The sequence below is a fragment of the Ursus maritimus genome, unplaced genomic scaffold, assembly GCF_017311325.1.
Source record: "Ursus maritimus isolate PB19 unplaced genomic scaffold, ASM1731132v1 scaffold_13, whole genome shotgun sequence".
NCBI lineage: Eukaryota > Metazoa > Chordata > Mammalia > Carnivora > Ursidae > Ursus > Ursus maritimus.
In genome coordinates, this window is record NW_024423675.1 from 68,059,733 (window position 1) to 68,074,149 (window position 14,417).

The 14,417-nt window shown below is 51.8% G+C and overlaps 1 protein-coding gene and 1 pseudogene across 2 annotated transcripts in view; one reads left to right on the top strand and one right to left on the bottom strand.

Annotated features, from left to right (window-relative positions):
* Window positions 1-13,971, bottom strand: part of RPS6KA2 (ribosomal protein S6 kinase A2) — a 328,772-nt gene extending 314,801 nt beyond the window's left edge. The window contains exons 1-2 of one of the 2 annotated variants that reach the window (XM_008688472.2): window positions 13,789-13,971; window positions 9,550-9,609 (exon numbers count right to left, since the gene is read on the bottom strand). In XM_008688472.2, coding sequence (XP_008686694.1) covers window positions 9,550-9,609; window positions 13,789-13,851 — 123 coding nt within the window. In that variant the 5' untranslated portion in view covers window positions 13,852-13,971. The remainder of the gene's footprint in view (window positions 1-9,549; window positions 9,610-13,788) is intronic. The other variant, XM_008688469.2, reaches the window with a different exon arrangement.
* On the top strand, window positions 10,869-11,281 carry LOC103660810 (annotated as a pseudogene).
* Window positions 13,972-14,417: the final 446 nt, after the last annotated feature.

The window sequence follows — 14,417 nt, forward strand, 5'->3', positions numbered from 1 at the left end:
TTTATTTATTTATTTATTTATTTATTTATTTATTTATTTATTTATTTGACAGGGAGAGAGAGACAGCCAGCGAGAGAGGGAACTCAAGCAGGGGGAGTGGGAGAGGAAGAAGCAGGCTCCCAGAGGAGCAGGGAGCCTGATGCGGGGCTCGATCCCAGCACCCTGGGACCATGACCTGAGCCAAAGGCAGACGCTTAACAACTGAGCCACCCAGGCACCCCTTAAGTTAAGGATCTTGAGATGGGGAGACTATCCTGAATTATGCAGATGGGTTTGATGTCATCAAAGGGTCCTTCTGAGAGGAGGCAGGAGGGTCAGAGTCAGCAGACAGGAGGACAGAAGCAGAGGGCGGGGTGAGCCAAGGAATTCAGACACCTCTGGAGGCTGGAAAAAGCCTGGAATGGAACGCAGCCCTGCCGACACCTAGATCCTAGCACTCCTGACCTCCAGAACGTACGGCTGTGGTCACTGCAGCAATCAGTCTACCGCACTGCTTCTAGAAAGCACTTTCTAACTGTGAGTATCCTGCTCTTGTTCTGAGGGTTCCCTGCTTTGGGGACTCAAGGTGTGGCCGGCGGACGAGAAGCACCACACCCCTGGGGAAAAGGCTGACTAGAAATGCAGACTCTCAGGCCCCCGAGACCTGCTGGACCAGTCTGCAGCTGTACCAGACCCTCCACGGGACTGTCAGACTTCCCAGCGAGCGCGCACTGTCAGGCAGCAGCCCGGCCTCCGCCCTCTCTGCCTCCTCCGGAACCCAGCACGGCTGGGGCTGCCCAGGGACGCTCTGCGGGGCGGCCCGGACCCCAGAAACAGGCAGTGGCGCAGCACAGCCTAGGCCAGGGCCGGGCAAAGGCTGGGTTCTGGGTTGACTTGTCCGTGCGCCATGACAGCCCAACAGTAACACAGAGGTACAGACCCGCAGATCCTCGGTGTCCGCCAGCCGCGCGTGGTGCTACCAAACCTCTTTCCAGTCTGAGAGCCGCGTCCCTGGTCACTGAGGATGGAGCGCATCGCCTCACCTTATTTGAAAAGAAAGCTGAATATTCCCACTCCTTACTGTCTTGTTAGGGGTGTCTGCAAGACCGAGCCCCTGAGGTGGGCTTCTGGCCATCGAGACCGCCCCACTCTCTGGGAGGGAGCGGCCTTGGGGCCCGTCAGGTGTCAGGAAGGGGCAGAAGACGCAGTTTCCTGGGGCTACAGGAGGCAAGATGAAAGCCCAAGAAAGGAGCCTAACTGCAGAGCAAGAAAATGTAAAAATCAAAAAGTTCTTTCGACAGGAGACATCCCTGCCACGCTGGACGCCCCTGGCCCCCAGAGGCACACTGCAGTGAAGTCAGGAGAGGGCCCGAGGAGGGGGCCTCGTGGCTGAGAGCAGGTGAGAGTTTCTACAGCACGCGTCATGATTTCTGTTATATTCCCGTCTCCCGCCGCCACGTAAGCATCATACCCCATGACCACGCTCTAAGAGGGACAGGGACTGACCGAGGGGGAGGGATGTGCCCTCAGAGGACAGGGGTCTGAGGCAAAACCAACCCGAAAACCTTCTCTCATCCCAAACAAGGCACCCCCACCACCAGAGCTTGGGGTCACCCAAAGTCAGAGGGAGCCCCACACGCCGCTTGGCTGGCGTGGAAGAAGAAATTGTTACAAAATTAGTTGGCATACACTTGTGGGTTTTAGTTCATGCCCTAAAAAGCAGGGTCTGTGGCAAAGACTTTGAGCCCCAGACCCATGAAACCAAGAAAACTGAGTTTCCCAAACACTGTAATTGTTATGGGTTGAACTTTGCCCTCGAAAGTCCTAAACCCCAGGACCTCAGAACATGACCTTATTTGAAAAGAGGGCCACTGCAGACTTAATTAGCTAAGAAATAAGTCATGAAGTTGGGTGGGCTCTAATCCAACGTGACAGACTCCTTGTGTGAAGACACAGGGAGAACGTCCCATGAGGACAGAGTCAGGGGCGCGGCCACGTGTGCACGAGCCCGGGAACACGGAGATGACCAGCCACACCAGGCTCGGGAGGCGCCTGGAACGGGTTCTCCCTCCCAGCCCAGCAGGAAGCAACCGCTGGCACTCCAGGTCAGCCATCCAGGCTCCAGTACCGTGGGCGTAAATGTCTGCTGTCCGAGCCCCGTCCGCGGAGCCGTCACAGCAGCCTGGGAAAGGATGCCGTACCCACAAAGCCAACAGAAACACCTGCCAGCCGTGCAGTGCACACACACACACACACCCCGGGCCAGGCTCCCAGAGTCTACTCTTCTCGCATGAGCTCCGTGGGACGTTCCCACTTCCCAGAAAATCCAGAGTCACACCAGAGACCTGAGCCTGGTCCCCATGACCCTGCACCCCACCTTCTCCTGGGCTCCCAAGCTCCCCAGGCTACTGCACCCACCCTGTGCCTGGAACTGTCTTCCCCAGGTTCCTTAGCTGGTCTGTCCCCTCATTCAAGTCCCAACCCAAACCCCGCCTGCTCAGAGGGGACTTCTCTACCCACCACTCTGCTGACATGGCCCCCTCACTCTCCATCCCCACTGCTCCCCTACACCACTAGCCGCTGTATGGAACGGTCTCATTTAGTTACTTATTTACAAGAACACTCAGATGGAAGGTCCATGCGACAGAGACTCCTGTCTGTCTCTTTTATCTGAGTCACTGAGTCCCTAGAGCCTGGCACAGTGCCAGGCACACAGCGCTCACTCAGACATTTGCCGGGAGAATTAGGAGGAGGGAGAGTGGGAGGAGGTGGGGGGAGGGGTGGGCTGGCTCCCACCCGGCGTGCGCCCAGGGCCTGTGATCCCCCACAGCACCAGAGACCCTCGTCATTTCAAGAAGGAGCTAGAAATCACCCTCTGGTATTTATCCTATTACTCTGGAAACAGGCATTTATGTGTGTGAATCCTCAAAGATGATGATTTCTTGAAGAACAGGAGGTCTTACTCATGCTTCTGTCAAGCCTAAAATAGACAATAGACGCTCCCCAAACTATGTCTGCACAGAGACTCTGAGTTCTTTGCATATAAGTTGTGCCCACTGTTTGCTCCCTTCCTTCCGGGGTGGGTGGCAATCAGGGTAGGGCCGAGGGACCGGAGCCCCCGCCGGCACCCAGGGAAGCCTGGCCAGGGCAGAGACGCTGCTGACGCCCGGCCGGCTGCTTACTCAACATGCATTTGGCACTGAGGGGTGTTTTGGCACTACATCTTGGAGAAAAATATGTCTGAATGATTCCCTAGAGAGGTTTATGACTCACATAAATTGCAAAGTCTATGTCTCCACACCCCACTCACAGCTGCATCTATGTTACAAGAATATGGTTCTGTTGTTTTACTCTTTTATTACCTCAAAATTTCTGAACAGTCATACACTACACAATTTTCTACCTGATACTTTCAATTTTACCCAACAGAGAGCATTACTATGGAGGATACAAGGATCCTCTCTTACCATAATTATTCAAATTATCCATTTGAGGTTAACAGAATATAAGGAACCTATGTAATTCTTGGATTTTTTGGTACACAGAGAAAACAATTCTGTGTTTTCCCACTTTGAAGAGAGCGGGAGAGAGAATTTTGAAAAGAGGAAAGGAGAGAGAATCCCAGTGTGACAGTGTGGAGCCCGTGAGTTCCTCACAGCCACGGGAAGTGCAGATGTGGCCACAGGGACGCTGCCTGAGGTCTCCAGTGTGGGCACAGAAAGGGGCCAGTGGGGCCGGGGAGGCACCTATCACCTTGCTTTAATCCCAGAGGAGAAGACAAGCCACAGCGTCTGACCTGGGCCCTGATTCCATTAGCCAAACGCCATCAGCCACCATCAGCCACCCCGGGGGGAGCAGTGATTCTAGGAAGAGAAAGTACACCAGCATGAATAGCTTCGGTTTGAAATTCCCTAATTTGTCGGTGCTGCGTTATACTTAGCAAATCACAGCATTTTTGACGCCTCAATTTCACCACCTGAAAAACAGAGGGACAGTGATGGACCTCCCCCCACTTCTCTGCGGCTTCGCGAGGACGGAAGGTGATGGAAATCAGATTCGAGTTAAAAGGCAGCGTTCTTATCTCACCAAGTCATTGGGTTTCCCCTCTGGCGGGACCGGTGCGCTGTCCTTCCGTGGGGCTTCAAACACAGGTGGCCCTAGAAGACACCCAGACTTGATCTCGGGGCTTTTCCAGCCCCGTGCTCTGGGCCCAAGTGTAGCGTTGATTGGGCACTTGCTTCGGGACGTGGGTTATCCCTGGCCACGATGGGACTGGTAAGCACCCTCCACCCGGGAAGAGCAGCGTCTTCTCTACGTGGCCAGCCGTGAAATCGCCGCGCCCGGGCCGCATCCGTGGCCGTCCTGCCCCCGCGGCTGCCACGAGGCCCACGCGGGCCACTTGCTCGTTGACACAGGCTCCAGCCCGGACACAGAACAAAGCGAGCAATTGCTCTGCTGGCCCAAATATGGGACCACATTGCCCCCGGATGGGGTGTTCTAAGACAGCAGGACAGGGTCCGTGGGGGGCGCGCAGGGTTTGGAGAATGTTCCTGTCAGCACTGATGGAGCCGCCCTTCCATCGCCAGAGAGAAAGCGCCCTCGGAAACGTGCTGGCTACCGGCTTTGTTACAGAAGCCGAAAGATGAGGCTCTCAGCCTCGGAAACCAGCTGAAGCCGTCCTCCTGTGGCCAGCAGTAACGGGTGGGGACACCTAAGCGATAATGGGACGACCGCGCCGCAGGGTGGGCACATGGGAAGAGCCCGACTTCTTGCCTCGTGGGGATGCTCGCGGAGAGCTGCCGCCCACACCTCCGATGATGGGCTGCACCCGTTCTCGTGACGAAATGGCACATTGGCCTTTACTTCTGCCTCACTAAACGTCCCTGCGTCGTGAAGTCCGTATTCCCGCTGCCGACCCCACAGCGTGTTTAAACACAGATGGGCTCTTCCCTGGCTCAGCCACACAACCCTCCAAATACTTCTGGTTGCAGGATCTTCTCCGGAATCTCTGTAAGGGCCGAAAGGATGCCTGTGTTTTGCTGGACAGAAAAACGGTAAGAAATACGAATGTAAACGGGCTGACGGTGTGGAGTTGATGTGGGTGATGCCGGCTCCAGGAGATGTGACGAGCGCCTGACAGGCAGGAGGAAAATGAGTGGGGCTCGAAGACCGTCCCTCTCTGTTCCACGCTGCTAACTATGGCTTTAAACTAATTGCTTTGCTCTTAATCGCTTTATTAGTTCTGAGGCTTCATTATCCTTCTTGTCTCATTTCTATTCAAACCAGTTTGGATTGTTTCTTCTTTCTTTTTTTAAAGGAACAATGGAACTCTCTAGATCCCCAGAGTGAGACAGGGAAGAGATGATCTGCTGGAATCTACAGGTGATCCGGGTGGCTTAGCCCCCACCCGGGTGACATCCCACTGTGACCGTGACATTAGTGTTCTGATAAAACCTGGGAAGTGTCATTCTTTCCTTCAAGCATGAAGGGTTTTTCACGCTCCCTCAAATCTCTGCCATGGCCTTGCTCTGAACCCCCCTCCCCTGAGCAGAGAAATCAAGGGTCCAAAGTGTAGCTGCTTGGAAGTCAGGCTGCTGGTCACTGGAGACGTCACGTTGACAGATGCTCAGAAGTCACAGAACATACTTCCCCAAATAACTGCCCACTGCTCCACCTGACCTCTGAGAAGAGGCCGGGGGCCGGGCAACAGGGATGACATCTTCAAGCATCCTCACAGGCCACGGGAGTTGTCTTCCCTTCGCTGGTAGCCACCCCCCCGGCCCCCCACAGAGCTCTTCGCCAAGTGGTAGCTGACCTCCACAGGTGACACCCCCCCCACACACACACACTGTTCTGCCTTACAGACGTCAGAATCTCTGCTATCAGAACCTGGAGGAGAAGCTCAGCGGGGAGAGGGAAACACCCCAGTCGTCTTGAGCAATTGAAGTAAAACCACGCTAATGTGGAGAATAACTTATCTGGACTTGGTTTCTGAAGTCAACCAGACAAGAAAATGGTCTTTATTAATAAACATGACCCTGATATCTAATCGCTTTAAAAATGGATACAGAGAATTCCAGTATTTTTCACGGGTTGCTCTGTGAGATTAGGAACTTGTCTAAAACAACACCTGTGTCTGTGACACAGAGACGGAAGGGTAACTGATGATGCCGGGACGCGGAGTCGGGCTGAGCGGTGCTTAGAGGCCCGGCTTCCGCATGCTGGAAGGGGCCCTCTGCTTCCCGCCTCCCCACACCACGCCATTGCCCCCAGAGACCAATGACGGGGCTCCTGTGTGGTGAGGCCGGCCCCCAGGGGCTTCCCAGACACCCAGGCTCAGTCTTGGTGGATTAATCCTGTAGTGTGTGCGCAAGGGAAGCATGCGATTCTGCAGTCAACTGTGGACTCTGGTAGGGTCCTAAATCCTCACCTTCCGCCCAGCTTTGCACACGTAACCCGCAAAAGGAGACAGGAACAGGAGCGCACACCTCACAAAGGAGGCGCCTCCCACACATGCACGGGTCAGCTCTCTGCTCCCGGGTTTCCCTGCCACGACTGCGAGTCCCTCCCAAGAACCCCTGGAAGACACAGCTGAAGAAACATTTCCTGATGCAGTTGGCTGAGGTCTTTGTTGTTGTTGTTTGGAGTTCGTTGTTTTTTCTGTCAAGTGAAATTCGACTAAGAGCCACCCTTCTGGACTCAGGACACAAACTCCCTGCCCCAGCACCGACATCCTGGCAGGGAGGAAGCCTTTCTCTTCACGTGGCACCAACACCAACTTCCTGTCTCACTTGTGATCTTTATTCCAGACGTGCTTCCATGGACAGAGCCATGATGTGAACCACACGTTGAGATATTTATACAGAAGATGTCCCAAGTGTGTTCTAGGCTTTAAAATATATCCTATGAATATGGTTCCACACAGAGGAGCCATATCAGAGTGACGACAAGGCTGCAGCAGCTCCCGCGTCCTTTCCCCTGTCCTCTCCCTCGTGCCTCCAGGACGCGCCCACTTTCCTTGTCATCCTTCCGTGTTGGGCACCATGTTCTGCCCACAGGTTGTCAATAACTATTCTTGAATGAATGAATGAATGAATGAACTGTTGTTGATTCGAATGTTTTTTTTTTCCTAAATAGGATTTTTCGTCATCATACACGTCAGACTGGCCAAAGGTGTGAAATTTTCTGCTCTGACTTTTCTCACGTGTCTGAGCCATAAATCCTTCCGTTACAGGAGACCCCACAGCTGTGCTCTGAAGGCCAAAGAGGACACACAAGGAAGCGCTTGCTTCTCACCAACCCTCAGACAGAAACGTTGGTCTGCTGCAGCTGGACCTGCATGTTGCTTCCAGCGTCGTCTGTCAGAAACCTCCGGAAGCAGCCCACGGTCCTGTTATGTCTCAGTGTCCCCACAAACACCATGAACCTGTCACATATCAACATGACGTCCTACAAAATACTCCTAAAATGTGTTTGGAACTTTCTTCCTTAGTTCATTAAGAGTCAAAGTTAAATCCATTTTCTACCATCAGGAAATAGTAATAATTTACCATGTCTCACCTCCTATTATCAAAAGAACTTTAAAGAGGTCGAAGGATTTTACTGCAACAAATCATCATCTGCGTTTCCATCCAAAATGTTAAGGATGAGACACCTTGAGACTAGGAGATCTTAGGAAATAAATACTGTGAATGAGTTAAAAGAGTCTCTGTTGGGGGCGCCTGGGTGGCTCAGTCAGTGAAGCGTCTGCCTGCAGCTCAGGTCATGATCCCAGGGACCTGGGATCGAGCCCTGTTCAGTGGGGCGTCTGCTTCTCTCTCTGCCCCTCCCCCTGTCCGTGCTCATGCCCTCTCTCACTCTCTCTCTCTCTCAAATAATCTTTTTAAAAAATAAAAGATTCTCTGTTAATTGCATAAGCACTTTTGAGCATGTCCTGTGACACAATCGTGGCTCTCACAATCTTCCAGAAGGAAGAGTCGGCACAGCTGTAGGAGCTCAGCACCATGCAGCCTCCTGACCCTAACTGCTAATGTACCACATTAATCTGCCTGCAAGAGACACACCGAAGGTTTCTGCTGAGCAAAATTCCCACAAATACCTAGCAAAGTGTAAATAAAAGTGGCAGGTCAGGCATGGCTTGGTTTCCCTGAGACCCTGGGCGTTCGACCTTGTTGGTTTGCAAGGAGGGCACTCCTTCCTTGTTCACTCCCGCTACTGGGCAGTCTGTCCTCTCAGGGAATTAAGTCCCCGGCTCATAAGTCCATTTAGCCTTTGACCTCCATGGGATGGCAAAAACAGGGCTACACCTACTGTCCCAGGGAAGGCAGGCATACAGCAGGGCACGTTCTGTGAAGAAGGCTGGAAGCTCCTTGCCAAGCCAGGAGCAGAGCCGGGCTGCACACTTCCAGAGCCCAGTGCAGCAGCAAACACACAGAGCGGAAAGGCCGCCAGCTAGAGATGAGGTAGCTTTGTGCCCTTTCTCCTTATTTAACCAACATATTATGTCATGCGATCATAAGATCCGGTGGCACTGGGCTGCAACTGCAGATTGGCGGGCATGCATTTCCACAGACGTGACAGTTTTTAGCATCCGAACAGACCATCTTGTAAAGCCAGCAATGTTCACTGATCCACCCATCCCAGCTGTTTTCAAAAGTCAACAGAATTGCACATCTTACAACTTTTATGGTTCCAAGTGGTGCATCGCTGAGCAACTCAGGAAATGAGAGCTTCTTAATTGCCTCGTCAACCTCCCCCAGCTACAGCTGCCTTGGAGGGCACTTCCTCACAAGCGGCTGGGATGCGACTGCTTCAATAGAATCCCTTCCCTTGGCTGTGAATCAACTTTGGAATGTAGCACTTTCCTATCCGAGGCCCCTCAGAGCGAGCTTGCTGGCACCATAACCTCCCCACGACTCCCGGGGTCGGGGGGGCGGTCTGGACCTTTCCGCTCCCTGAGGGCAAACCCGGTTTCCTGCCACCCAGGTCAGGCACATGCCCCCACGCAGCGTGGCAACCAGGCTGACACAGCCAGCGACAGCTAATGCTCTTGGCTCTTTCCCACTCCACACCCCGCAGGGTGTCCTCCCCACAATCCCGTCTCTCCTCTCAGCCTCCCCTCCTGATCTGCTCCCTCGGAGGGACCACTTCCCCACTCTGCTCGCGGGGCTCTGAGAGCACAGCCCCACACGTGTGCAGAGGCCGCGGCGCCTACCCCCAGCAGGTGAAATTATGCATCACTTCCGTGCCCCGCTGGTTATTCCACACGCCTGTCCTTACTGGTGAAATATGTCATCTCCCTCTGCAAAGTCCACACCCAAAGACTACACCTTGAACCTTGGTTTGTGATTTTTCTTCCTATGTTTCATGCATCCCTTTGGAGGGAAATTTATGGACTCTCATAGACACATAGCACACATGTGTGCATATATGTGTTTGTGTCGGCGTATGTTTGCACACATATATTTCACTAAAATAATCGCCACGGGCTATTAATTTCAAACTTCCATTCCTCCCTCCACCCCACCTTCTCCCCAAACAATCAGGCTGTAATAAAACATGTATAATTACTTCTTCCACGGTATCTTCGACGGTGGGCTCCGAGTCCAGGTTAAGATCCTCCTCGGTGGTCTGACAACAAAGATACACATTGAACAGCGTTAGCATGGCAACACTCTTGTAAAGAGCATCATACAGGTAATCAATACAGAGAGCGAACGAGCTATCCCCTACCAGTGCAGCAGAGCAGGGCAACTAAGCCAAGGCCCCTTCCCACCTGCATCTACCTGCAACCATGGGAAGCTTCTGCAGGAAGTGGCTCTTTCTGTAACAGGCGGTGAGTAAAGCACCGAGTGTTCACATCCACAACTGTAACGTGCTCCATCAGCCATGCGTGTACAACTCAGGCCGCAAGTGGAAGGAGGAACAGGTGACTGACGTAGCTCCCTGACCAGCAAGGTGGGGGCTATGGATTCGCGTGGGGCTCAACGACTAACAGACGGAAACAGGAAGGCGTTTGCAACCATTCTTGTTCGAACGGAATAAAATCACAGTCTCAAGGGACGATAAGAGAACGACTTAACTCGGACAGAGTCAAGTGCCTGGTCCATAAACACATAAAGCAGAGTGCTTCTGTAGGATAAGCCTTCACCAGGAGGGTCTGGGTCTGAGTCTTGCTTACTGCATCGTGACTTAAACCAAACTGCTTAACCTGGGCCTCAGTTCCCCTATATACGTCCAGAACGTAACAGCATCTACCGCCGAGAGATGCAGAGAGAGCTCAGGGGAGGAGCGCCAGCCGGCAGGCAGCACGGGTACCACTGTCCACCACACACCCCAAGCCGGCTGATCCCTCACTTCCAGGCAGTCTGCTCACCTAACGGCCATAAGATAACCAGCAATGGACAAGCTAGACCGTGAGATGTCGGGGAGTCCTATTTGACTATTTGCATTGTTTTAAAAACAGGAGCTTTTCCTTTCTAAGCTTAACGCATGATGACATCCCAGAAAGGAAGGTCATGCTTATTCCTTTAAAAGAACACAAAAAGGGGATAAATGGGTCAGGTAGCCGCTGTGGGCAGGTTTCCGCCCTACCTTACCCAAACTGTCTCCCGTTTTCTCACCCTCCCACCCCCCGCCCCAGGCATGCCCTCGGCCGCGATAAGCCTGCTGAAAGCAATGAGCAAGAGTCCCGCTAAAACATCAGACGTAGGCTCCTTTTTAAGGCCAGATTCTTCAGGGATCTTATGGAGGGCCCAGTTTTTAATTAGCATACGTTTCCTTGTCAATACACCTCATTAACTGGTCAAATATACCACCCGAAATATCTCAAAACAATTTAGAAAACCGCAAATACTTTCCCTCGACAGTCAAATGAATTTCCCCCAGCCTTTCCCTCTCCCGCCCATTTTGGCGGCTGCTCTTGGTTGGGGCCGTCCCGCATCTAAGGCAGGAAGATGGTGGCCACAAAGAAAACGAAAAAGTCACTGGAGTCGATCAACTCTAGGCTCCAGCTCGTTATGAAAAGTGGGAAGTACGTGCTGGGTACAAGCAGGCTCTGAAAATGATCAGACGTGGCAAAGCGAAACTCTTCATCCTCGCCAACAACTGCCCAGCCTGGAGGAAATCTGAAATAGAATACCACGCCATGTTGGCCAAAACTGGTGTCCATCGCTGCAGTGGCAATAATATTGACTCGGGCACAGCATGTGGGAGATACTACAGAGCATGCACACTGGCTCTCACTGATCCAGGCGATTCTGATATCATCAGAAGCATGCCAGAATAGACTGGTGAAAAGTAAATCACGCAAAATTTTTCTTTAATAAAACTGGCCACAGCTTGTTTAAAAAAAAAAAAATGTATTTCGCCCAGTCTATGTGTTGAGGCAAAGCTGGTTTGTGTGAAGATAACAGCGTCTCCAGTACAGTGAGCCTCAGACCCAACCCAGGCCAGTCCGAGAAAACAAGGCAAGGGCAGAGCGACTTCTAAATTGGAGTAAAACTGGAATCCCATAGTGCTGGTTGCACTGGAAAACCAGTCATTAGTCGTGTTAAATTTGTGCAAAAGCGACTCACAGAATCACTAGCGCCCTAGGAAGAGCATGGGAAGCTTCCCACGCAAGGATTTTACAATATTTAATTTGGAGTTCAGAGGCCAAATGTATTCCATGTGTTTTGCCTAATGTCTTGACATGTGAGATAGTGTAATATCATACAACCTAAAACTGCGCAAAACTGGAAAGTAAAATGAGCCTCCGCCCCAGAGCAGATGGATTTCACACTGGAGCGGACCCACAGGACTCCCCCGGACCTGAAGGACCTTGGGACCAAGGCTTCACATTTAACCTTTCCAGAAAAAGCTCGGATTTTCTGGATTCCAAAGCAATAGTTCCAATCCAATCCTATTGGATGCTCTGTCTTCATAAAGCACACTGCAGAGGGTGCACGGTCCTCAAACGTGGACCCAGGAAGCCTGAAGAAAATTTCTTTTGCTTCGGTACCATCTACTTTATCCAATTTTCATGATTTGTTGTTCCATGTACATCAGTCTCAAAAACTTTAAAAATTTGCCCTCTAAACAGGGTGGCCAGGCAGTGCTGTCTACGACATATTTTCTAAATAACATGAATATATACATTGCTGGTCCATTTTCAATTGATCTCAGGGATATTTACGACACCAGCTGCTCCTTAGAGCCTTGGTCAGTGGCAGTGATGTGAAGTCTGGAGCCCTACAAGCAATCCTGCAAAGCCCCTTCGCTTCCCCACTGCTGCCCTCGTCTCTCGGCCTCCAGCCAAATCCTCCCCCAGCCCTGGCAGAAGGGCTTCCTTCGTGGGGCCCAGCTGTGGGGGGGCTGGCAGCTGGCTCTCCACCACAGACGTAGTTCAGATTACCAAGAGGGCTTCAGAACGCACCAGGAAGTAAGAAAAGAACTTCTGGCTAATCATTATTAATTCAATTCACTCATTCGGTTTTTTTAAAAACTCAAATCTCTCTCAAAAGAAAAAAAATAATAAACCCTGAATTAGCAACCTCGTACGTGAGAGGCTCTTTCTAAGGCACTGTCTTGGATGCCAGGAAAGATATCCTGTGCAAACAGAATAGCCAATGACAGTAAAGAGCTGGGGTGTCACCTCTCTAGACTTAGCTCCATGTCATCGGCAGCAACGGCACGTTGTCCATCAAAAAATAGGCTCCTATCTATGCCATGCCCCAACATCTCTGCTGAATACCAGTGTGCAGCCCAAGCACTAAGTTAGTCTGGCTCCCCCAAAAAGTACTAAATATAAAATATGAAGTAAATTCTCTTCCAAAACAGAATCCCCCATTCAGTTTAAAATTGTTACGTGAATGTCTCAACATAGAGTCTGTACATATAAACATAAGTAACATTTAAAAGAAGCATTGAATTTACAGACATGATGCTGGGATAAGAGATAAGACAAAAATTAAAGCTTGGATTTTGTAACCATTTAGTAAGTTATTAGAATTTGCCATTTGGGAAAGCAACTTGAGTTGCCGAAGACACAGCACAGGTATGTCTAATAATTCAGTAGGTAAGCTAATAATGGAGGAGGGGTGGTCTCATAATGCATAACTTGAGGAACATACTCTTCACGGAAAAATATATGTTGATCATCTATAATTCAAATTAAGCAAATCAAATTCCACGGACCAGACTTCCAGAAAGTTCCAGGTCCCTGGGGAAGCATGTAGTTAAGCAGTGTCAGAGGTGACCCCCACCAGCCAGCCCTGGGGAGGGGCCATCGACACTTTCATTTCATTATCTTTTCTCTTTATTTGTAACAGCTCCTCTTTATTGGAACGCACACGCTATTAAGGCTGCATTATCTTCGTGCCTTCTGTTTCTGAAGAAGTCATCACCGTTCTGCCTCTGGTTTCATCCTCGACTGTAGCAAATGGAGTTCTTATAACGTAAAGCCACTTGTTGAAGGAAAATCAACGGATGCAGATCCGTTTGGAAGCCTGTGAAGACTTCAAGATACACACATTGCTCAGAAAGCACCCTGAAGTTTGGTGTAAGAGCAACAATTTCTTCAGCGCGTTAGCTTTCATTCATTTAATTTAATTGACACCCCACACAACGCCCCGCGTGGGGGGCCCCTATATACATAATGTTTATATGTACGCGCACGCATCCCGTGGGACACGACATGCACAGCTCTGCACACACTAAAAATTCAAGTTTCTGTCACATAAAAGTCCCCAACAAATATGAGTCCATTCTAGGAGGCATTCCGCGCGCCACAGGCTCCTGCAGCATGCCTGCTCTCTCCGTGGTACTCACCTCTATTTCCATGGGCTCCACCTCGATCTTTTTCCATAGCTCCAGCAACTGTGCAATCGGCATTTTTTAAAACTTTCCTCTCCGTCTGATCAAGTACTGGTGGTGAGGAGAAAAGAAGCGGAGGCACGGAACAGTGCCGAGAGGGGACAGACAGGGAGTCGGCGCCCGGGCAGGGGCAGGCGGCGTCGGAGAGGGTCCCGGCGGTGGGCAGGGGGCCAGGGGTCTGCAGTATGGCTGCGGGGCGAGTCGGCTGCGGGCCCGGCGCCTGCTGCTGCTCCTGCCGCTCCCGCTGCTCCTGCCGCTACGCTGGGCGGACGAGCAGAGCCGAGACCCAACCGCGAACCTGCACTTGCAGCCTGCGAGCGGATTCCCGGCCTCGCCCCTCCCCCTTCCATTGCCACTCCCTCCTTCCCTCCCCCCACTATTTTACCTTAATTGGCTCTAAATGATGGGTGCAAGTTGGGTCTGAGGATGCTGCTGCCATAGAAACTGCATAGCAACCAAGGGCTGGGAAGAGGGGAGGCGAGGAGGGGGCCCTGCGGCAGACTCTGCCCTTCTCCCTCCCGGCGCGGCACACGCGCGAGCGCGCGCGCGCACACACACACACACACACACACACACACACACAC